This window comes from Lagopus leucura, unplaced genomic scaffold, assembly GCF_019238085.1.
Source record: "Lagopus leucura isolate 7727_CA_CO unplaced genomic scaffold, USGS_WTPT01 Super-Scaffold_100028, whole genome shotgun sequence".
NCBI lineage: Eukaryota > Metazoa > Chordata > Aves > Galliformes > Phasianidae > Lagopus > Lagopus leucura.
In genome coordinates this window covers 7,640,481-7,662,483 of record NW_024962279.1, presented here as the reverse complement: position 1 = coordinate 7,662,483, position 22,003 = coordinate 7,640,481, and the positions used below count along the sequence as shown (strand labels likewise).

Genomic DNA, 22,003 nt, shown 5'->3' with positions numbered 1-22,003 from the left:
GCTGCTGCTGTTCTGTTCTCCGTGGCCACGAACTGAGCACTGTGTTTTCTTGGACCACTTCTCTGAAGACCTGAAGGTAGGTCCAGGTGCGAGGTAGGTGCTGGCACCCAGCATTGGCATGGCCAAGCACAGTATTACCTTAGTAAAGCATTACTTCATGCTTTAAAATGAGTTAAATATCTTCTGTGTAAACAGTGAGATGAATCAGTGCTTCAGAAGGCACTTCATTTTCTGTGAGGTCTGGCACCGCTGTAGCCTTGCTGTTCGAGAACTTTGTGTTCCTGCAGAGCTGCCGTACCAGAGTTCTGGGGGGAGCAGGCAGGGAGGGACCCTCAACTCACCCCGAGCTGCTGCTCTGCACCCCCGGCCTGGCAGCTGTGCTGGGCGCAGGGCAGGATACGTGCGGCTGCCTCTGCGCTCTGAGCAGAGCTGTGTGACCTCCCGGGTCTCACTGTTTCTCTGGGTAGCACTGCAGTACTTCCAGCCCTTGTAGAGAATTAATGAATTAACGTATGAAGAGCTTTGAGCTCTTCAGATGAAAGGTGCTGCAGAAGTATTAAGGGTTGTTATTTGTGCTTCTAAATTATTTTCCATCGAAGGGGGATGAGAAGAGTAAGAAAATGCCATTTGTTCTGGAGCTGGGAGCTGAAATCCTTTTTCTTTTCTTTTTTTTCCCTTCATGCTTGGTGTGTTTCTCAGGGAGCAGTGTGACTGCTGATGCTCCTTTCCCTTCCAGGCAGCAGTGCATGCAGTGCTAGCGCAGTGCAGAGCCTCAGCACCAGGACACATAGCGAGGTGCTGCCTGGTTGTCAGTGTTGGACACTGCTGGCTACAGCACGAGCTCTGTTTGCAGGGAGGATCTCAGTAGCATTTCTTTCCACACGTGTCATGCATTACCTCCTCAGAGACTCACGGTGCTGTGTCCAGTTTGCACTCTACTTCCCCCACTTTGATTCCCCAGAGAACCATTTTTTGAGTGTTGTTTGCAGAAGGCAGAGCTGCACCAGTTCCTAACTGTCCCTATTTTAAACTAATAAATGTAGAAGATAAATAGCAGTAGGATAAATAATGGATTAAAACCACTTAATCAGTCCTACCCCTGCCGGGGGCAAGCAGAGCACACCGTAGATCTGCAAACAGGAGCAGTCCTGTAGTGCTGTCACTGCTCATTCCAGCACAGACCAGTGAGCACAGCTCTGTGTGACATGATGTGAGCTGAGGGTTGTCCTTTCACATGGCAGGAGGAGCGAGGTGACTTCTCTGGCTGGAGCAGCTCGTGGCACCAGCTGAGTCTTCACTTTTCACTTTGAGTTTGTCAGTGCTGATGTTCTGATGCAGAGGCACTTTCTGTGCCTTTGGTTAGAAGTGATTCCTTTGGGCACTGCAGAGTTGGAGGAATGGCATCTGCCCCGTGAAGATGGCTTTGTGCTGCCAGAAGCAGAGGGGAACCTGGTGGGTAAACTGGGATTCTGTGCGGTTTGGTTACAGCTCAGACAATGAGGACTTTCTACTCATTCTTTGTGTGACAACAGAGCTTCTTAATTGTAATGTATGTGGCTGGCAGGTGCCAGCTCAGTTCTGCTTGCTGCAGCAGCGCTCACAGTGCCCACCAGCACGTTCTCCCTCAGTGCCTCCACTGGACATTGCTCTGTGCTGCAGCCCTGCAGGGCGTTGCACTCATCTGCAGGTATGTGCCATCTTCAGACCGTGTGTGTGACTGCTGCTCACAGGCTGCGCTGGTGACAGCGTGTGTCACTGTGCCTCGGCTGTGCCAGGAGTCAGGGCGTCCAGGGGGCATGTTTTTATGGAACTCCTAACAGTGGGTGAAGCTGTGGTTATCTAGCTTTACATCCTCTGTCAGGAACTTCAGCCCTCTTATGTCTAGGAATAGATGTGCCTCAGTTTTGGGTTGCAGCCTCCTTGCAGCCCTGCTAGCATGGCTCAGTCTGATGTGCTGCTCTTCAGCTCCCAGCTGTGCCTCGCTGTGCCCCTCCTTTCCCTGCAGAGCCACTGCTCGTATCCCTGTGCTGGGTGCCTGCAGCAGGGCCGTGCCTGATGCCGTGCTGCTGTCCTTTTTAGTCTGGGAGGAGACCTGTTGGGATGGAGCTGCTGCTTGCTCAGCCGTGATTCGGTGTTCAGAGCAGCAAATCCCTGAGCTGTTGCTATACTTAATGTGCTAAATTCAATTGTATAAAAAAGAGAGTTTAAAAACAGGGTTTTGCTGCCCAAATACTGTGCACTAGGCAGTTAGCTCAGTTTTATCATGTTCTCCAAGATGAGGATGATCAGCTGTGCATGAGGAATGGCCTTGTGAGCTTCTTGGTGAGGGTGGAGGGGCCTTGCATGCACTGCAGAGTCCTTTGGTACCACTGTGCTCAAGCACCTGTCAGTATGGGGTTACTCAGGGAATGGTTTCTTTGTGCAGAAGGCACTGGCAGGATTGCTGGAACTGAAGAGAGTTCAGAGCTCCTGCAGGGCAGGAGTTCTGCCATCAGTGCAGCCCTGCCCTGGTGCTGAGCAGCCAGAGGAACCATGCCTTTGTGTGATTTTTAGCTCTCTGCTGTCTGAGAGCCAGTTGTGTCTTTTCCCAGCAAAGCTAGGGGCATTAAATTCTTGTGCTGTGCCCAGACACCAGTGCAGGGTAGTGCACGGCCCAGCTGTTGGTGCACCCTGAAATGCGGTGTTGCTGTGCACTGATGGCACAGTGATGGTAGTGCTGGTGGTACCTGTTCCTAACTCAGCCCTGCCTTGCTGTGCCACAGTGCTGTGACCTGGGGTTCCATGCCAGCCTTGCACGGACCTTCCGGACGTACCTGTCTGCTGAATACAACCTGGAGACCTCCCGCCACGAGGGCCTGGACATCATTGAGAATGCAGTGGACAACCTGGATGCGCGGAGCGACAAGCACACCATCATGGACATGTGCAATCAGGTCTTCTGCCCTCCACTGAAGTTCGAGTTCCAGCCCCACATGGGGGATGAGGTACGGCGCTCGGTGCTGGGGAGCTGCCTCGCAGCCTGGTCTAGGCCTGGTACCTCTTAGCCATCAGCCTTACGTCGTTTCTTCCCCTTTGCTCTGTCTTCACCTGCTGCTGTTCGTGTTTCCTTTTTCAGTCAGGCACTTAGCTCATTAGCAGCACTTCTCCTTTCAATCTGCTCTTTGTCCTCTCCCAATTACAAATCCTGTGTTCTCATCCTCAGCTAAACTGTCCAAGAGATTTGATGCTGGGACTTTGATTTACCTGCTGCAATCCGGAGTCTTTGGAGTGCAGCTTTAAAAAGCTGAGTGGAAATGCTCTGTGCTAGGTCCACAGCACTGCTGCTCAGAAACCGGACCACACTGCCTGAGAGGGCTGCAAGGAACTTGTGGGTGCTGAGAAAATCTTTCTGGTGTTAAAGCGTGTATCTGGTCTGTGTGCAACTCACTGAACCCCTCTCCTGCCTCTGCCTTGCTCCTACCCAGGTGTGCCAAGTCAGTGCCCAGCAGCCTGTGCAGACTGAGCTGCTGATGCGGTACCACCAGCTGCAGTCCCGCCTGGCCACTCTTAAGATAGAGAATGAAGAGGTAAGAGCTCATCCTCCACCCCCCTTCTTGTGCTCGGGTGTGGGAGTGTGCAGTGCTGAGATCTCCCTTTGCAGCTGATGCTGGGGCAAGCCCAGTACTTATGAGCTGCTTGTGGGCCTGTTGTTTTGGCTCCAGATGTCATTTTTTCCCTGTTTGCTTCAAAAACGTGCTGTCTTTTATGCCTGATAGGTACGAAAAACTCTGGATGCCACAATGCAGACTTTGCAGGACATGCTGACAGTGGAAGATTTTGATGTTTCAGATGCCTTCCAGCACAGTCGCTCCACTGAGTCGGTCAAATCAGCTGCTTCAGAGACCTACATGAGCAAAATAAACATCGCCAAGAGGAGAGCCAACCAACAGGAGACTGAGATGTTCTATTTTACAGTGAGTCTCATATCACGTGGTGCAGGACACAGGGCATTAATTGCGAGGACTGAGTTGCATTTTAAGTGCTCATTAGTGAAGAGCAAGAACCAATTCAGTCTTTCCCTGTTCGCCTTCTGTATAGTTTGGGATTGGAATGTACTTCACAGCAGCATGGAAATACATGGAGAATGACAATTTAGTGTCTGTCTTGCTCTCATTTTTAATGGAACAACTGCAGCAAGCAGTTTTGATTCAAAGTTTACAGAAGTCAGCAGGAGTGGCACAGCACTGGGCAGCAGGCTCCAGTTAGGCCCAGCTGATGGATCCTTTGGAGGCCTTTCCAGTTTTGAACCCTCAGCTGAGCCTTTTCTGGTCTGCACAGCTAAAATCTGTACTGGGCCTAGGGTTGAAATAAGCTGCCTTTAGCATCTTGCACAGGCACTGCAGGAAGCTGTGCTGACTGGGGTTCTCTGCTGTGTGCATGCTGGGCAGCAGCACCTTTGGTCAGGTACTGTGCACCTGTACTGCTCTTAGGGTTCTCTGTTATCACTCGTGAAGCAGTGAGACATTAGCTTGGCAGAAGTGCCCCTCATTTAAATGTGGTTAATAGGCTCAGTTGATGTATGTAAATATCTTGTGAAGTATACATGAGTATGATTTCTCATGTGGTATTATTATTTCTGGGTGGGCAGGGAGGGTGGAAATCAGCATGTTAGTTTGTCTTGAGTTGTGCTTGTTTCTTTAATTTTGCAAAGACTTGTGATTTTTTTTTTCCTTTTTTTTGTCTTTTGTTTTCCATGCGTGTCTCCCTTACTCCTCCTCTATAACATCACTTGCTCTGGAGCACTGCTGGGTGCACAGCACTGCAGTGCAGTGAGTCGTGCTGCATGGTTTTCATTGCCCAACACTGTGTGTCCACTGCCTGGGCTGCTCTGCTGCATCACTTGTGTGTATGGGGCCAAAGCACCGCCAGGGGAGGGAAAACCTCTTTGATTTTCCAGGCTTTTCTCAGAAGCCTGACAAAAGAAAGTTTGCTTTGAACTTTTTTCTTTGGAGCAACTTGCATTCCCAGGCAGGGGGTGCAGCACCAAGGAGACCAGGCTAATAATAAGATCTTCAGGACTGTAGCTGGGGCAGTGGGAAGTGATTATTAGACCTGCTCCATCCTGCAGTGCTTCCGCCGCCTCGTTTGTTGGAGCCTGACAGCCTCTGTGTCCCCTCAGTAGCCCCCCAGGCAAAAGTGTACTTCAATTTCAGGTGATTATTGCCAAGAGTCTTAACCTACCTCGCTTGTTCTGTTCTTAATTCCAGAAATTTAAAGAGTATTTGAATGGCAGTAACCTTATCACAAAGCTCCAGGCTAAGCACGACTTGCTGAAGCAGACTCTTGGGGAAGGTGAGTCGTGGGGTTAGGCGCAGGGAGGGAACAAGTGCTGCCAGCATTACTCTGGCATCTGGCTCTGAGCTCTGGCTTCGGCGGGGTGGGGACAGAGCAGGCAGCTTGCAGAAACGGGCCTGTCTGAGCTCTTCCCAGAGATCCGATCCCAGATGTTAGCACCACACTCAGGCCTGCTTGGTGGCTGCGGGGCTGCGGCTCCTGGGGGTCGGTGCAGGAAGCGATTAATCTCTTGGTAATGATTTGATGACTGCCCTGCTCTCACACACAAGCACTGTTGTGGCTGTACTTGGGAGGAGGAGTGTGGTGTCAGTCGTTGCAGTTCTCTGAGAGTTGTGCAAAAGCAGCTGTGGAACATTTTCACATGGAAACTGAATTTCTTCCAGGTCATGGGATTGTGCTGCTATGTAGACGTTTGGCAAATATTTGGCCCAGAGATGCAGAATGCTGTGTTTCAGCATGAGTGATTCTCTTTAGGAAGAAGTCTGGGTTTGCAGAACACTTGTGTGGAATTCTTTGCTTTTTCAGTGAGGAATTGGCTGCAGGCTTGCTTTCTGCAGGTGCCAAGGGAGAGCAGGAAGGAGGCACGTGTAGCCAAATGCTTCCTTTTATGTGCCTTAGAAAAAAGGAAGGCTAAATTGGCTTCCTTTGGAGAAAAGCACAAACAGCATGTGAAATGGTTGTATTTTTTTCAGTGGATTGACAAGCACTTCAAAAAATGAGCAGATCTTATCACTGGTAATATACTGCTGTTTATGTGAAATCCAAGCGCTAAAAATACACGAAGGGAATGAGAATATTGACAGCCAGAATAGTCTGCTTGATGATGATTAGGTGGGCTGTTATCTCATAGGAAGAGCCAGGGAGCAGAATTACACCACTGTATTTAGATGCTATTAGTGGTCCTCCATGAGGCAGTTGGATAATCTCAGCAGCCTCCCCAGGGGCCTCAGCCCTTATCAGCCTCTCCTTTTCCTATTTGAATTTGGCCAATACCCAGCTAGTGTAAATGAGCACTTACTGCAGAGGACCTGCAGTGCATCTGGTTATTTTTTTCCAAGATGGACTTCGTATTGCAAATAAACCTTTAATGTCAGTGGGAACAGAAGATGGTTTCCCTCCCTTGTGGCTGAGCCCTGGACTTCTAATGCCTCATATGGAAAGGGTTTGCATAGCAATCAGCTTGACATCTTCTGCAGCCTGCAGGGCTTTCAGGCACAGTCAGCCTCTTTGCCACAAGCAATTAACTCGGGACTTACTGAGCCAGAATGGGGGCATGAGTGCTTGTGCAGCTGTGTTTTAGGTCAATTTTCTAGTGATATGAAGAGTTGATGGGAACTTATTTTCCTTCGTAGGTGAAAGAGCTGAATGTGGAACAACCAGGTGAGAAGTTTCTTTTATTTCATCTGTATTTGGGAATAACCTTTGGCTTGTACTGGCCATGGTGAGGGTGGCTTTCTTTGCTGCTGATGCAGCTTGGTGGGGCTGGAGGGCAGGCAGACCCTGCTCTCCACTTTGCTGACATGCTTCCCCACTGCACTGCCTCCAGTGGAGTAGTTGGGCTCAGAACAAGCAGGGCCTTGGCGTTGCTGCAGTGTAATTTCTAGCTGACTGCCTGGAAGTGCCATGTCAGCACAGTGCATTGCAGTGCCTGATAGGCACAGCTTGGCTTGTGTTCAGGCAGCGCAACGTGAACGTGTCCACCTGCTGCTTACCATCCCTGTTTGTTTAAAGGCTTTGCATCCTCTGAAAGCCTCTCCTGCCTCTTGCTCCTAGGCGAAGTAACACAGAGAGTGTCTTCCAATGCTTTCATCCAGCTACGGCAGGAGATAGTGCTAGGGGTGAATGTAAAGGAAGAAGTCTTTGATCTGTATCCAGTCAGTAAAGCATTTCTACAGAGCTCTGGTGACTTGCTCTGAGTGTGCTGCTTTCACAACAGTAAGACATGGGCCAGCAAAGCCTGCTGATGGCTCCCCAGAATGTGAAGTACCTCTCTGTGCATCATCTTTTTATGATCCCATTTCGATGTTTAATTCAATTTGCAGTACCAGCAAAAAAGCTGCATGCATTCCATGTTTGAAATGCTGAAGCAGATGGTAATGGCAGGGCTGCCCAGGCAGGCAGGAAGGTTTCCTGACAGAGAGCGGGGTGAGCAGGGTGCCTTGGTCTGCTGCCTGCTGGCGGAGATGGGCTGCAGTGCAGTGCTGTGCCAGGCCAAGAAGGATCAGTGCTGGACTTCCAGTACAAGGTGCCATCAAGACAAAGAAGAAACTTTTGAGCCTGGAGTGGGGAAGAGAGCAGGGACGCAGGCTAAGAAATCCAGACATCGTCAGGTATCACTGCAGCCTTTTGTTCCTGGAGCTGCCCTTGGCCCTTCAGCCCACTGCAGTGCTGGGTGCCCTAGGGCAGTTGGCTTATGGAGGGTCCCTGCAGAGCAGTGGATACCAAGCTGCTGCTCCTCTGTCACTGCCTTTCCCAGCAGAGCTGCCCTGCAGGGCTCTCATCTCAAGTCCCTGGCATTGGCTTACACGCTCCTGTGAGCTGAGCTGTAGTCCTTTGGGAGCCCCAGGCTGGGCTTTCTCCTGAACTGGCTGATGAAACCAGGCCAAACCTGAAATAGTTTGCTCTCAATTACTTTGTTTCTCAGGAGTGGGTGCCTGGTGATGATGGAGGCCAAAACAATCAAAGGAGTAAATAGCAGAATGGTGGCACAACTCCCTGCTGCTTCTGTTTGCTTTTGTTTCAGCCTTTGCTTTTACTACGCAAAGGAAAACAAACAAGAGACAATCTCCTTCTTGTGAGTTCAGGCAGAGCAACCTTCCTGCAGACACAGCTGGAGGAGGAGGACTGCCCACTGCAAGAGGAGATGGCACCTCAGCAAGCAGCCCTGGGCTGTCAGCTGAGGGTCAGGGGCACTCCGCTCTGCAGTGATCATTTCTGCTCCAGTGGTCACTGTAGGCTGGGCAGGAGGGTGGATCCAAGAATCACTTAGAGAATTTATGCTGTTTTTCTCTCTCCTATATGTGGGTGCTTGTGTCTTAATGTCCTTCGTTATCAGAAAGAGAAATCAGAATGCAAACACCATTAACAGAAGCAGATCCCTGATCACAACGCTAAAATAAGTCATGTGTTTTCCATGGCTGTGTTCCAAGAGTAACGTGTGTCTGTAACCCTTGCCGAAGTCAGTGGAGTCCTCAGGATCTGTTTGCCAGGCTGGTGAGGCCCACTCGTCCCTGGGTGACACAGGCTAGGTCATAGTGCTTCATGGTGCAGTGCCACGCTGTGTTGTTCGGTGGTGCTGAGGGTGGCTTTGCTCAGTGCTGTGTTTTGACAGGGCTCGCTTGTTTCTTTGGATCTTGAGTTCCTGGCAACTTCTTCCTGCCAGAAAGACTGATGACCATCCACATCCCTGTGAGCCTTTCCCAGAGAGAAAGTAGCTGCGGAGGGAGGTTCCCACTGTCCTCTTAGGCAGAACGTGAGCAGAACAGAGTGCATTTCTCAGTAACGGGATTGCTTTGGTGTTCTCCAAAGGCTAGCTGCCGTGTGTTTGGGGTGTACCGAGGGATTGGTTGAATACTTCAGCAGCTCTTGGTGCTTTTTCATGCTGGCAGAGTGCTGAAGCGGTAGAAGTAGGAGGCTGGTATTAAAATCCTTCATTTTACATCAAAATGTTATCCTTGGTAGCAGAGCAAACACTGGGCAGCGGTTGCACTTGCTGACACCTCAGAGAGGGAGAAATGTCTGCAGGTTGTGCGTAAAGGCAGCTGTGCTGAGCTGTGCTCAGCAGCTTTGTTGTTTTCTTGATTGAATGAAGGAAATCCTGCGTGAAGGAAATTGCTGCCATCATCCGTTCGGGTTGTGGTTGCCGGTGTCTGTACTGCTTTGCCGCTGTCTGGGGACGATTTGTTCTTTGAGGTATCAACCAGGACTCTTTGAGACACCCATCAGAACCGCCGGTTAGCACAGCCGCTGCACGGCTGGTCGGTGTGCGCAGTGCTCGGCCCATGTGTCAGCTCTCGCCGTGGGGTTTCTGTTGGGTTGAGCTGCTGTTCTCAGTCATAACCTTTGAGATCTCACCCATTCGTTGCATTTATGTTGGTGTTTTGTTGATTTCTTTTGTTCCGTTTTCTCCCAGGCCCCCATGTCTTCCCCCTAAGCCACAGAAAATGAGGAGACCTAGGCCTCTCTCAGTCTATAATCATAAACTCTTTAACGGCAATATGGAAACGTTCATTAAGGTACTCGCTGGCTGTCAGTAAGAGCTGATGAACGCTGTGAATGTAATGGCGGCTTTCCTGTCCTATCTGCCCACTGCTTTCCTGCCCTGCACTCAGCCGAGCGGCCGGCAGCCCATCGGTGCGGCTCCATCCGCAGCCCAGCTCATCACGGCCGCCCCACATGCAGCACAGGAGGCCGTGCAGCGCTGTGCCACAGCACCGTGCTGAGCTCCTGCCTCCAGCCGTGGCTCCCTGCTGTGGAGCGAGGAGGGCAGGGCAGCAGCACCGCCTGGCTCTGCTGGGCCCCGTGGAGCACGGCGGGGTTAGGGGTTTTTTTCTTCATACGACATAATAGATTTGAGGTGGGGAAACTGCCGAGGAGTATGCACGATTTTCAAGGTGGATTTCGCTGGAATGTGCTGATTAGAAGCCTTAATGACGTACTCCCTTATTTTCTCCATTTTCCTCCGTATTTGGTGTTCTTGCCTTAGGGCAGAAGCAGCAAACAGACTTACAAGCTCCCATGTGTCTCCCAGTTGTGGGGACCACAACCTTAAGATGAAATACCTTGCACTGGGGGGGTAGATATGCCACTGTGACCCTTTAGGAAAAGAAAAACGCTGAGCGGCTCGATCGGTGCATCTCAGTATGACTGCTGGCAGCCAAGAGAGCAGCAGTGTTGGTTTGGGCAAAGGCTGGCCTTGGCCCACAGCACACATCCTGCTGTCCAGCTGTCTGGGGTTTTGTATTTAGGCTGATTTTTAAAAAAGGTGCTGTCAGAGCCATTCCTGCTGAGCACCACGGCAGTGCTGGCTGCAGCAGGGTGCTGCCTGTGGGTGCTGCTGGGGCTGCTCCGGCCGCCAGGCTCAGTGCTGGCACAGGCTGGGGAGGGCGGGCGGGTGCCACAGGGCTGGGCTCGGACCTTGCTAAGCTGCCATTGCATTTGAGCGTTCATGGCCTCCAAAAGAGATGCTTACCTCTAACTGAACTCATCTTTGCTTAATCTCTTCTTTTTTTCCTGCTCTGCTGCTTTTTTGTGTTCTCAGAGGAAGGAGGAATGCGCGAACAAGAAATCAGGTATTTACTGCAGGCCCGTCTGTGAGACGGAGTAAATTGACCAGAGAGATGCAACTGTACTGGGATAAAAAGAGCCAGACAAAGCCCTGAGGAACATGAGCTCCCCTTGTGACAGCAGGCACTGCTCATGTTCCTCTGAGCTCCTGCCCCAAGGGGCGGCTGTGAAGGAAAAGTCAGAACCCGCCATAGGCTCAGACGCAGGCAGTATTTCACGGACAGTAATGGGGTTTTTTTCTTTTTCTTTCTTTTTTTTCTTTAGCATCTGCTGATAATGGCTCTTTCTTTAGGTGGAAATATTGTTGTAAGCTCTGTTACTGGAAGCTTATTTCATCAGTCAGGTACAGCACAAGATTTATTTTGGTTCAGCATTACACCTGTGAAATGGAGTAACTGTGATCCAGTTGCATCGGCCCGCTATCTCAACCAGATAGTGAGCAAGTCTTTGTCACACACTTCAGTGAAAGCTTTTTGTGAGTAATCGAGTGCACACAGTGTATTCAGCACTGCTAGATGGCTTGATGTGTGTAACACCTCCTTTTCTTGCCTGTCCTCTTACTAAACTCAATGGCACTGTTTTTCAAATCTGTTTTTGCAGCCTTTAGTGCATTTTTCCCAAGCTTTATTATCAGTCAGCCAGTAAATTTTTGCCTTTTTTTTTTTTCTTTCTTTCATGAAGGATTCTGGACAGGCCATTCCACTTGTAGTAGAAAGCTGCATTCGTTACATCAATTTGTATGGTAAGTTAATTCAGCAATACTGACGGTGAAACTTTCTGCAGAGGTAATGAGTTATTTGCAGCTAGCAGAGAAATGCAGCAGAGATGCCCTCAGCCCTTGCTGTATTGCCTCAGGTTATAATTACAGTGGCATCGACTGTGATGTAATGTTGGATGACTGACAAATATTTAGGTCTTGTTAGCACTCATCCATGTTAAATTGCTTGCTCAGGCCCTGGGCCAGGAGCAGCTCTTCCAGCACTTTAATCTGGGGGCTGTGCTGGAGAGTAGGAGCAGGGCTGGCTCATGCTAGGCTGTCTGCTGCTCGCTCTCTGAGCCTTTCTCTGTGGGTGCATTGACTGCTGGTTTCTGCTCTTCTTCACCAGAAAGTATTGGACAACAGTTATGCAAATCTTTTCAAAAAAAATTGTTCTTTTCCAGGCCTTCAGCAGCAGGGCATTTTTCGAGTTCCTGGCTCACAGGTAGAAGTCAACGACATCAAGAATTCCTTTGAACGAGGTGTGTTGGCAAAGCATGTGGTCGGCCGGGCTCCTCCTGCCTGCGCTCCTGGGACAGTTGGGGCACCAGGCCTTATGTAAATAAAAGCCTCCCTGTGAGAGATGCTAGGAGGCTCTCTCCTTCTGGCTGTCCTAGTTTTGTATCTCTGCAGTGGCAGTCACCCAGGGGGAGAATAGCTGCGGTGGGGAGAGCTGCAGAGATCCTCTCCACACCATTTGCTGCTGAAGCCATAAAATGATTTGTTGAGAATCCATTTTCATGGAGCTTTGGTCAGTTTCCAGGACAATATGGGAGTGACAGCACTATCCAGAGCAGTTTGGTCTGTTCCAGTGGTCTAACTGCATACTGCACGCAAGCCTGTCTTCTCATGCCATCACCTACTATAGCTCAGATCTGCTCAGCTCTCCAAGCTGTTGCCTTAAATGCAGAAAATGCAGTGGACTGAAAATGATGCAGTACAATCAGTTAATAACATCCTCCTCTTCAGGAGAGTTTTGAGATATCAACAGCAAACTACATACGGTGGCCTTTTGTAGGTAAGGCTGCAGCAGGCCTGAGTGTGACGCAGTGTTACGGAGCGCCTCGTTCAGCTCTTCTTTTGCTGAGAAAACACACGATTGCCATTCCACACGTGAGGGTTTTCTGAACTGTGGGAAGGTTTTTACCAAGTGAGGGGAAAAAAGCTTGTGGTGTTGGTCCAATCTGACTGTAATGCTACAAGTAGAAACTCTTCCCTGGGCAGGTGAAGATCCCCTTGCTGATGATCAGAATGAACGTGACATCAACTCAGTGGCTGGAGTCTTGAAGCTGTATTTTCGAGGACTGGAAAACCCCCTCTTTCCTAAGGAAAGGTTTCAAGATTTGGTATCTACTATAAGTAAGTATATATGACGTCTTCTTGGAGAACAGGGTGGGACAAGTAAAGCAATAAACAGGGCATATACACCTGTGCTTTGCAGCATATGCTGTCAGAAGGGCTGTAGGTCTGCAATGGAACTTGTGAGGAAAAGACATTGAGGATGCGCGCTGTCAGTGCTGGAGGTAAGGCAGAGGTGTAACATCTTGCTGTGGTTCTTCTAAAATCCAAAGAATCAACTTCAGGCTTAGGCTAGTGGGCTGTATACACGTTGCTTGTTGCATGAGATCTCTTTGGTCACTTGAACACAGCAGGCAATGTCTTCCTGCACACTCTGTCTACACAGATCATAGCTGTTCTTGAGCTGTTGCATGCCGTGCAGCTAGGACTGAGAGTTTGCAGCATTGTGTGCTAAGCAAAGCAGAGGTCAGTACTTCATAGCTATTCAGGAGACTTCTCTGATCCATGAAGTCAGCAAAGTGGTTGCAACCTCACAGAGTCAGGGGTTCTCAAAGTATTTGCTGCTTGTTTGTATGCCCCAAAGAAAAACAGGCTTCACTGGGATGTGAGCAGAGGTGGAAGCTGAGCTTCGTTATGAAATGATATGAACCAACTGTTGGGGTTGGTTTCAGGGGAGAAGCCTGGTCACCCCTATGTTCTGTCCTGACTTCTCTCAACCCAACTTGTTCCTGTGCAACTGAAGAAACGGATCTCCCAGCTGAGCCTTATTTCTCACAGTACCTTGTAGTGATTTTGTTTAGCATTTGTTTATTGGCAAGTCATGGAAATCGCTCCCGTTGGGGAAAAGAAGGCAGAATAAATTCAGTGCCTTGGAGACAGTAGAAGAATGTTGTGCACTGTGGCTACAGGACAGCGTTGTTTGATGGGAGCAGTGTTGGGCTGTATGGTTTGCCTGTTGGCCTGCAGGTGCTCTGGGGCTGATGAGTGAAGGGCTGAAGGGCTGTGCCCTTGCTCAGCTGTCACTGCTCAGGGCTCCTTCCTGCCTGGCAGTGTAGATGTGCATAGCTGCTGGAGATGTAGCAATGTCAAGACAGACAGATGATACCTGGAGGGGAAGGGCTCAGGGATGGGTTTGTTCCAGAAGAGGAATGTATTCTTATTTCTCAGGAGCAGTTGTTTTGTAGAGTAGCTGTTTGAAATTTGCTGTTGCCTTTCCCTTTTGATGTGTAAAACAGTGCAACACACCTGTAACTCTGCAAGCAAAGGAAGCTATTTCTGCCCCAGGCAGGGAGCTCGTCTGGCCATGAGCAGATGCAGCCACCCCTGGGCTCTGCAGCAGCAGAGCTGTGGGAAGTGTGCCTGGTGCTGTGCAGCCAACCCTAGTTAATGCTGGTTTGCACCATTTGGTAAGCTTTTGGGAGCTTCTTGTTGCAAACAGAATGGGTTAACTTCCTGGGTTCTGCCCCTGGGAGCTGCGTGGTTCCCTGCCGGCGCGATGGGGTGATGATAAAGGAAGGGCTGCTTTCTCCTTTTGCTTTGTGGGGAACTAAGAGTTTATGTGGAGACGTCCCTTAAACATGCGTGGGAAGCAGACGGGTAGGAAAGGCTCTTTGCTAGCAGAGGTTCATTCTGGGGTATGCGTGTGTTAGAGAGCGATTGGTTACTCCATTAATCCTCTGAATTGCAGCCAGTTTGAAACGTTTTGGTACGTAGAAAGGCAGGAACTTCAAGGCAGCTTGTTCCTCTGGGTTTCAGAACAGATGCCTGTTGTTGTATTGCTTTATCCCGTGTTTGTTTGATGTTTTTATTTTTAATGTATTCTTAAATAAACACAAAGGGAAGAAATGAAGAACCGGTAAGCTGTAGTGTGATGAATTCATTCCTCAGAAGGAAAAAAGTTCTGAAACAAAATATTATAAAGATTTCTGGTTTGGGATTGAAGCCAAAATTGGTTCTGAATTTTTGAACGAATGGCAGCCTGGCAGTGGGCCAGGGAAGTTCATTGTGATTAGCAAATGTCAGAGTTTGAGCCGGCACGGGGAAGGAGCCCTCCACTGATGTGGTTTGTTCCATGCCTCGAGGGCTGCCTGACCCCAGGCTTTGGTGCTCTTTGCCAAAGGGCAGAAGCGAATCTTCAAGTGCCAACTCAGATTAAATTCTCTTTAAAACCAGTGGGAAACTTAAGCAGAAGGGCTGAGGAAGACCTGATATTTATACCCATGAAAGAGCAAAGCTAATAAAAGCCTTATCTTAAAATCTGCGCTAGAACGCCAAACGGTGTGCTGCTTTCCAGTGCCAGATTGGCTGAAGCTTTTGAGAAACAGAGGAACTGCTGAATAAGTAACTAAATAATGCATTAACAGGCATTTTAAAAATGGAACCATGGAAATGCCTTTGTTTGCTTTTACACTAAATCTTGGCTGTACGTAGGAATTGACCTGTGCAAGAGCACTGTGCTGATTCTGTGCCGACTCCATAGTGTAAACCAGTGGATTGAATCAGGATTTGTGCTGTTGTTTTCCTTGTGTAGTTGGCTACTAAATCTGGAGCAAGTCCCTTTAGTGCCATGCACTCTAGTCCTGAGGAGTTTTAAAGATGTACTTCTTATTCCATGTGTTCCAGAAACTGAGAATCCCACCGAGAGGGTGCACCAGATCCAGCAAATCATCGTCACTCTGCCCCGGGCTGTCATTGTTGTCATGAGATATCTATTTGCTTTCCTCAATCAGTGAGTCTTTCTTTCTTTCCTAAATTGCTCATTATCTGCCTTTATTTCAGTGCCTCTCTGTCTTCTTTTCTGTGAATTACATTGGTATTGCCACAGAGCTGTATTTTGCCTCTTCCTTGGCGAGGCCTGGCCGTGTGTTTGGGGAAGATGGCTTTGGGTGCTGGGGGGGCTTTGGTGGGACATCTTTCTGAGCTAACAGGGACAGAGGATGCCACACCTCCTAATGCGTGTGTTTGCAGCTTGTCACAGTACAGCGATGAGAACATGATGGATCCCTACAACCTGGCCATCTGCTTTGGGCCCACTCTGATGCACATTCCAGACGGGCAGGATCCGGTGTCCTGTCAAGCCCATGTCAATGAGGTCATCAAAACCATCATCGTCAACCACGAGGGCATCTTCCCCAGCCACAGAGAGCTGGAAGGACCTGTCTATGAGAAGTGCATGACTGGAGGGGAGGAATACTGGTAAGGAGCAGGGGCAGAACTTCATTGCATTCAAAACCCAGCAAAACCGGATCCCCTCATTGGGTTTATCTTCTTGTGCTGCAAATTAGGAGTGAATCTGTGACAAAAGGGAGGCCTTTGCAGGATTCATGATAAGCAGAACTGACTCCAGCTGCCTGAGTGTTAAGGGCTGTGGGGATCAGACTCCTGAGAGGATGAGTTGTGAAGAAATCTTTGACCAAGTTCAGATGTAGTATCCAGGGCAGCTGAGTACAGTGCTGGGATGGCTTTGACTCTCTGCAGATGCAGCGTGCCCTTTTACCTTTATTTTTGGCAGATGTTACAAATAAGGTATGCAAGAGCTGGGGATAAAAGATCACTGTGAATGAATAGGAAATTTTACTTGCTATTGCTTGTTTTTATTTTGCCAAATATGAGTGGCATTCATGAGCAATGGGACATGAAGTTCTGGGCTTGAACTTTGTGGTGGTGCACGTGTCTGCCGTACTCAGAGCAGTTCAAAGGTTTGCTGTGGTTTTGTAGGACTGAGATATTTATTTTAAAATGAAAACCAGAACGCCTTTGAGTATCACTGGGGCTCCTCAACTTATTTTTGCCTTGGGAACAGAATCTTGCTCTCTCTTTTAAAGCACCATGTGTTTATTTCAGCGACAGCCCTCACAGTGAGCCAGGCACCATTGATGAAGTTGACCACGACAATGGCACGGAGCCACACACCAGTGATGATGGTGAGCACACACATGAGCTACAGGAACTTGGATCTGTGTTAGGAGGACTGTGTGTATAGGAAAGCACTGTGCACTTTGCCCCTCATCGCATCAGGCTGGGCTGTTGTCTGGCATGCAGATGTTTCTGTGTGTTTGGCAGTGTATGTGCATGTTAGTTAATGTTGCTTATAGGTTTTCCTCGTAGGATGTGCAAGGACTGCAGTCTGACTCCAGGGAAGAGTACAGGAGTTGTCTTTGTGGACTTCATATCGATCACAAAGGCGAGTGCAAGACCAGGGTGCAGGCAGAACTGGGCATGAGGTGTGCTCAGTACAAGCTGTGGTGCCCAGAGCCAGAGAAGGCAATGGCCTTTCCCTGCCCATGAGTCACCTGCGACTTCACTGCAGGCTGGGAATCGAGCTGGTGCTGCTGAGAAACATCAAATGTCATCGCACGGCAGCAGTGCCACTGCAGGACGGTGCTGCACGGCAGGTGCTGCGTAGCTGGGTGCTGGTGCCTTGCCCCTATGCCTCCCGTTCTGCCAAATGCTGGTGCTCCCTGGCTGGCCAGCTGCAGTGGGGTCTGCCTGCAGGGGGGAGCAGGCAGCTGGGTTGGGCAGAGTGCAGCCTGAGGTGTGCCTGCACAAAGTACCTCTGCGGTTGCCATGTGATGAACAGCCAGGAGCAGGGTGAGAAGATGAAGGAGAGCAAGCTGCCTTTCAGCCAATTTTTTGCCCGGGTGGCCACATTAATAATAGCTGTGATTGGAGTTTCTGGGTGATTAACTGTAGTGCAAGCGTAGAGAAGAGCATCTTCATTTTGTGAATGTACGTGTTCCTTCTTCCCCTCACCGTATGCACCCCTCCTGCTGGGAAACTCACTATTGTATCTGGTTTGGAAAGCCCTTCTGATAGCCTCCTCCCTATGTGTCCTCCAGAGAGCATTCTGCATCGATCCCATGGTGGCAGACCCAGACACTGCCGTGCTCACATTGGTGCAGCCATATTTTCAGCTAGGGACAGTCTGTCCATGGAAATGACTGGTCTGCCATCGTGTCGAAAGGGGATGCAGTTCATGTTCAGCACCTCCCACGTCCTTCAGTGGGTCCTGCTCTGAGCAGAGCAGCAGGGCGCACCTCAGTGCAGAGCCCATGGTTAGTGGCAGCACGCACGGAACAGGGAAAGTTTCCATGTCCTCATGAGAACGTGGCAGATCTGAAGGAGCTGGGCTGATCTGCCTTGTCCAGCTTTGCTCTTGTTCCAACGCTGTTGGTCCTCATGGGGTTTGAAACGTTTGATATCCCTGCAGGGTTATGTTAGCTGTTTGTTGTGGCTCCAATAGCAGTCAGAGCTGGCCGAGTGGTGGCTGCTGATCTTGCACCTCCTTCTGGGCAGAGAGAGGAGTTCAGAGCTGAAACTGTCATTTCTGTAGGGATCCCCCCAAGGGACGTTTGTTATTCACCAGTAATTCAGGCCAAGCTGTCTCCAGGGTGAGGGAAGGAATTGAAGAGAATGTAATGGAGGGGGAGGGGCTTTGGGTGTTGTATCTGATACAGCTTGGTGAGATCCCAGTCTGGAAGATAATGGTGTTCTGTAACCAAAGAAGTCACTTTATTGGAAGAAAATATGAGTGTAGACAAAGATGCCATATGTACACAGGGAAATTTCAGCTGCTCCCCATCTGGTTTGCAGCTTTTTGTAGTTTGTGAGCCTCTGAGAAACTCTAGGATGGCTGAAAGGACAAAAAGAATCAGTTGCTCTGAAAATAAGATGGTCTGTGCTCAGCGTAAGATGCTCTTGGGAAGCTTGGGCAGCAGGATGAGAAGCTGCTCAGGTGAGGTTTCCTCATTCTGGGGCTTATTTCACTCTCATGGTTGTCATACTGAGCTTCTCTGTCTGTGTTTCTCTTCCTTTGCAGAAGTGGAGCAGATTGAAGCCATAGCAAAGTTTGACTATGTTGGACGGTCTCCACGAGAGCTGTCCTTTAAGAAAGGGGCGTCGCTCCTCCTGTACCATCGGGCATCAGAAGATTGGTGGGAAGGGAGACACAACGGTGTGGATGGCCTCATACCCCACCAATACATTGTGGTGCAAGACATGTGAGTAAAGGCACTGTGCGCTGACCCGGGATGTCAGAATCGCCCACCTACATGAGGTCCATCTTTAGCTGCTTAAATAGGTCTGGTTTTCCCAGATTTTTAATGACTTGAGAAATCTGGATCTGTTCTGGTATGCCTCTCCATGTGTTGGCTTAGATTGTCTCTTGTTCAAGCTGACATAGCCAGGCACTAAATACTGTCCTTGGTGTGCCTACACCATGTGTGTCCCTGGCTACTCGGAGGCAGGATGCAGATGCAGCACTGGTCTCTGTCTGTGTGTGCAGCTGCTGTTGCACGCTGCTCGCTCTGCCTGTCCTTTGTAGATGCCACTCCTGTTATAAGTACCACACCATTCATTACAGTGGCAGCCTGAATGGGGTCTCGTTTCCACAGGGACGATGCTTTCTCTGACAGCCTGAGCCAGAAGGCGGACAGTGAGGCAAGCAGCGGCCCGCTGCTGGATGACAAGGCCTCCTCCAAGAACGACATCCAGTCCCCGACGGATCACCTTGTGGACTACGGCTTTGGCGGGGTCATGGGCCGGTAGGGAGCTCTCCTTTTCTGCAGGCACAGAGGTGGTCACTGTCACGTGCAGGGAGAGTCGGTGTGCAGGGCAGGGCAGAGGGGAACGTTCTGTTCCCGTGGATTGCCAATGTCGATCTTAACAACTAAAATGGTAATGCTGTCCCTTTCTCAGCGCTGGCTAAAACGTCTGTCTGTCCTCTTGCTTTAGTCTTCTGGAGCTGAAGGGGTTGATTCTGATTTGGTCTGGCTTCCAGAGCTGAGATTGCCTTGCAGCATGCGAGCGGACGCCTGTATCTGACGCGCAGTGACCCGCTCTTGTGATGAATTCTTTGCAGAGTGAGATTGAGGTCTGACGGTGCAGCTATCCCTCGCCGTCGAAGCGGGGGGGACACCCACAGCCCACCCCGGGGGCTGGGTCCTGGCATAGACACTCCTCCTCGAGCGGCCGCCTGCCCTAGCAGCCCCCACAAAATTCCTCTAAGCAGAGGCAGGATTGAGAGCCCTGAAAAGCGCAGGATGGCGACATTCGGCAGTGCAGGGAGCATCAATTTCCCAGACAGGAAGGCCTTGTCTGACGGCCACCCGCTGCGATCGACCTGTGGATCCACCAGGCACAGTAGTCTTGGAGATCAGAAATCTCTAGAAGCAGAAGCACTTGCCGAGGTAAGAGGGTGGTGAGTGGCTCCTGGTGCCCACGGATCAAGAGGTAAAATTCAGGGCTGAGCACTGCAGAGCCCCTTTCATCTCACAGCGCTTCAGGGTGGTGGAGCTGTTGCAGCTGCAGTGGTTTAGAGATGGAAGCCAGCAGCGTGCTGTCTGCTCCTCCAGCCCTGTGGCTGGTCTAACAGGAGGTACAGCTGCTCCACATACCTTGCTTCTGTGCTACAGCAGGCAGAGGTGTTCAGTGTACCACTGAAATGTGCTGCCGTCCGCTCGCAGGGCAGGACGTGCATGACCTGCATTGGGCACTCCATAGAAAGCATCTGTAAGTCAGCATTCAGTTGGTGCTTAGTGCATTTCAGGTTTTTTTGGCTATGTGTAGGACCTCAGAACCTTAGTCTAAGCGCAGTGGGATGTCCCCAGCCACACACGTGGTCCACAGCATCGCCGCAGTTTCATGCTGCTTGTTCAGTGCACTCTGCTGTCAGCACAGCCTGTGGTCTGCTCTCCTTGCTGCTAGCTGGGGGCTGTCAGCCAGGTGCCACTAACCCATTAACAACTGGAGTGTGGTACTTCCATGGAGCAAGCTGCAGCATTCCTGTGCCTCTGTGTGGCCGGGGCCATGCAGAAGAGTCCCATGTGCCAGCACTTCCAGGCCACGTGCTGTGTGCCACTCCTGGCCAGGCACGATGGAGGTGGGAGAAGAATGGCTGCTGGAGACGCTGCTGCCTGTCACATGGAAGGATCTTCTGTGGGGCTTGGCAGGTTATTGCGTAGAACCACCTGCTTTCAGTGGGATAAGTAACAATAATGGCAGAAAGGAGGAACTCTTGCTGTCCTGTCTGCTTTTCCACCAATCACGCTCCTTGTGCGCTTGCTCTGCAGCACTCTGCCCGCTTCTCTGTTCATCAGGAGCTTATGTGTGAACCAGTGTCAGTGCAGGAGGTGCCTCCAGAGGAGCAGGAAGTGCTGGGGGTGGAGACGATCTGCCCCCTTTCCTTCACTTTTTTTATTAAACTCTGGAAAGGATTCTTGCTCAAGTGATTAAAATAAGCATTTACGTGAAGTTGGACTGAAATTGGTAGTCCTAAGGCTGAGCTGTGGGAGAATCATTTCCACTCATTTTCTGCACAGTTTAATAAAATTAATTGGAGCTAACTTGATAATTAATTCCCTTCAGCTGAACGTGATCTAAGGCTTACTAAGTATTTTGTATACATGAGAAGACATAAGGACTTGTCTACACAAGGGTAGCGAGGAGAGTTAAGCGGAGTTACTTCTGAAATGGTGGATTCGATTGCTGTGAATCGCTTTTCAGATGGCCTCTGAGTTAAAGTGGCCTTAATTCATTTAAGGCTGACTGAAATGAAGCCAAATTAGGGCCTCTTCATCTCTGAGCATGAAGATCAGCAGCCAGTTGTAGGCAATTGACCAAATTTGCTTTAAGTTTACATTTTCCATTGGCTTGGGCTCCCTGTCTGACAGATCTCTTGGGCAGCCCCAGGGGTGCCGTGAGCCAGGTAGCTGGGAAGTGCTGGCTGTGGGGGGCCCTGGTTCTGGCAGGTGGGAGATGGGGACCTGCTGCCCCTGTGCCGTGGGGGGTGCCTGGGGCTGCCTCCCCCAGCCCTGAGCCCCTCGTGCCACTCATCCCCGCACATCACTGCCTTTCTGCCGCATCCTGTGTGGCACATGGGGAGCGGAGGTCCTGTGCGCCTGTTGGACGGTGCAGGGCTGTGGTTTGGGAGCAGGGGTATCTGTCTCAGGGGGGCAGGGTGCAGGTACCGGGGTTGGTGTCACAGTGTCACGTGGGATTTATTGCTTTTAGAGTCGTGACCAAACCCCCACTGACATCCGAGCCAGCGGGCACCTCTGTGCTGCCAGAGCGTGGCTTCATCTTCTCCCTAAGCTCCCGCTTTGCACTGAGGGACTCCAGGGCCGGAGCTCCCCTGCAGCACACAGGGCAGGGCACCCGGGGCCAGGTGTGGTGCCGCGGCTCTGACCTCCTTGTGCCGGTGCGGTTGGCAGGACATCGAGAAGACCATGAGCACGGCCCTGAACGAGCTGCGGGAGCTGGAGCGGCAGAACACGGCCAAGCAGGCTCCCGACGTGGTGCTGGACACGCTGGAGCTCCTCAAGAACCCCC

The 22,003-nt window shown here is 50.4% G+C and overlaps 1 protein-coding gene across 3 annotated transcripts in view; it reads left to right on the top strand.

Annotated features, from left to right (window-relative positions):
- The window catches only part of SRGAP3 (SLIT-ROBO Rho GTPase activating protein 3), a 38,834-nt gene extending 16,831 nt beyond the window's left edge, over positions 1–22,003 (top strand). Inside the window, exons 5-19 of one of the 3 annotated variants that reach the window (XM_042880845.1) lie at positions 2,763–2,984; positions 3,465–3,566; positions 3,756–3,953; positions 5,247–5,331; positions 6,687–6,714; positions 9,467–9,569; positions 11,302–11,362; positions 11,782–11,859; positions 12,602–12,736; positions 15,299–15,404; positions 15,644–15,871; positions 16,520–16,599; positions 18,495–18,675; positions 19,069–19,218; positions 21,886–22,003. In XM_042880845.1, the coding sequence (XP_042736779.1) occupies positions 2,763–2,984; positions 3,465–3,566; positions 3,756–3,953; positions 5,247–5,331; positions 6,687–6,714; positions 9,467–9,569; positions 11,302–11,362; positions 11,782–11,859; positions 12,602–12,736; positions 15,299–15,404; positions 15,644–15,871; positions 16,520–16,599; positions 18,495–18,675; positions 19,069–19,218; positions 21,886–21,904 (1,776 nt within the window). In that variant the 3' untranslated portion in view covers positions 21,905–22,003. Of the gene's footprint in view, positions 1–2,762; positions 2,985–3,464; positions 3,567–3,755; positions 3,954–5,246; positions 5,332–6,686; positions 6,715–9,466; positions 9,570–11,301; positions 11,363–11,781; positions 11,860–12,601; positions 12,737–12,818; positions 15,273–15,298; positions 15,405–15,643; positions 15,872–16,519; positions 16,600–18,494; positions 18,676–19,068; positions 19,219–19,535; positions 20,004–21,885 lie in introns of those variants that run through there. The other 2 variants (XM_042880844.1, XM_042880846.1) reach the window with 2 other exon arrangements.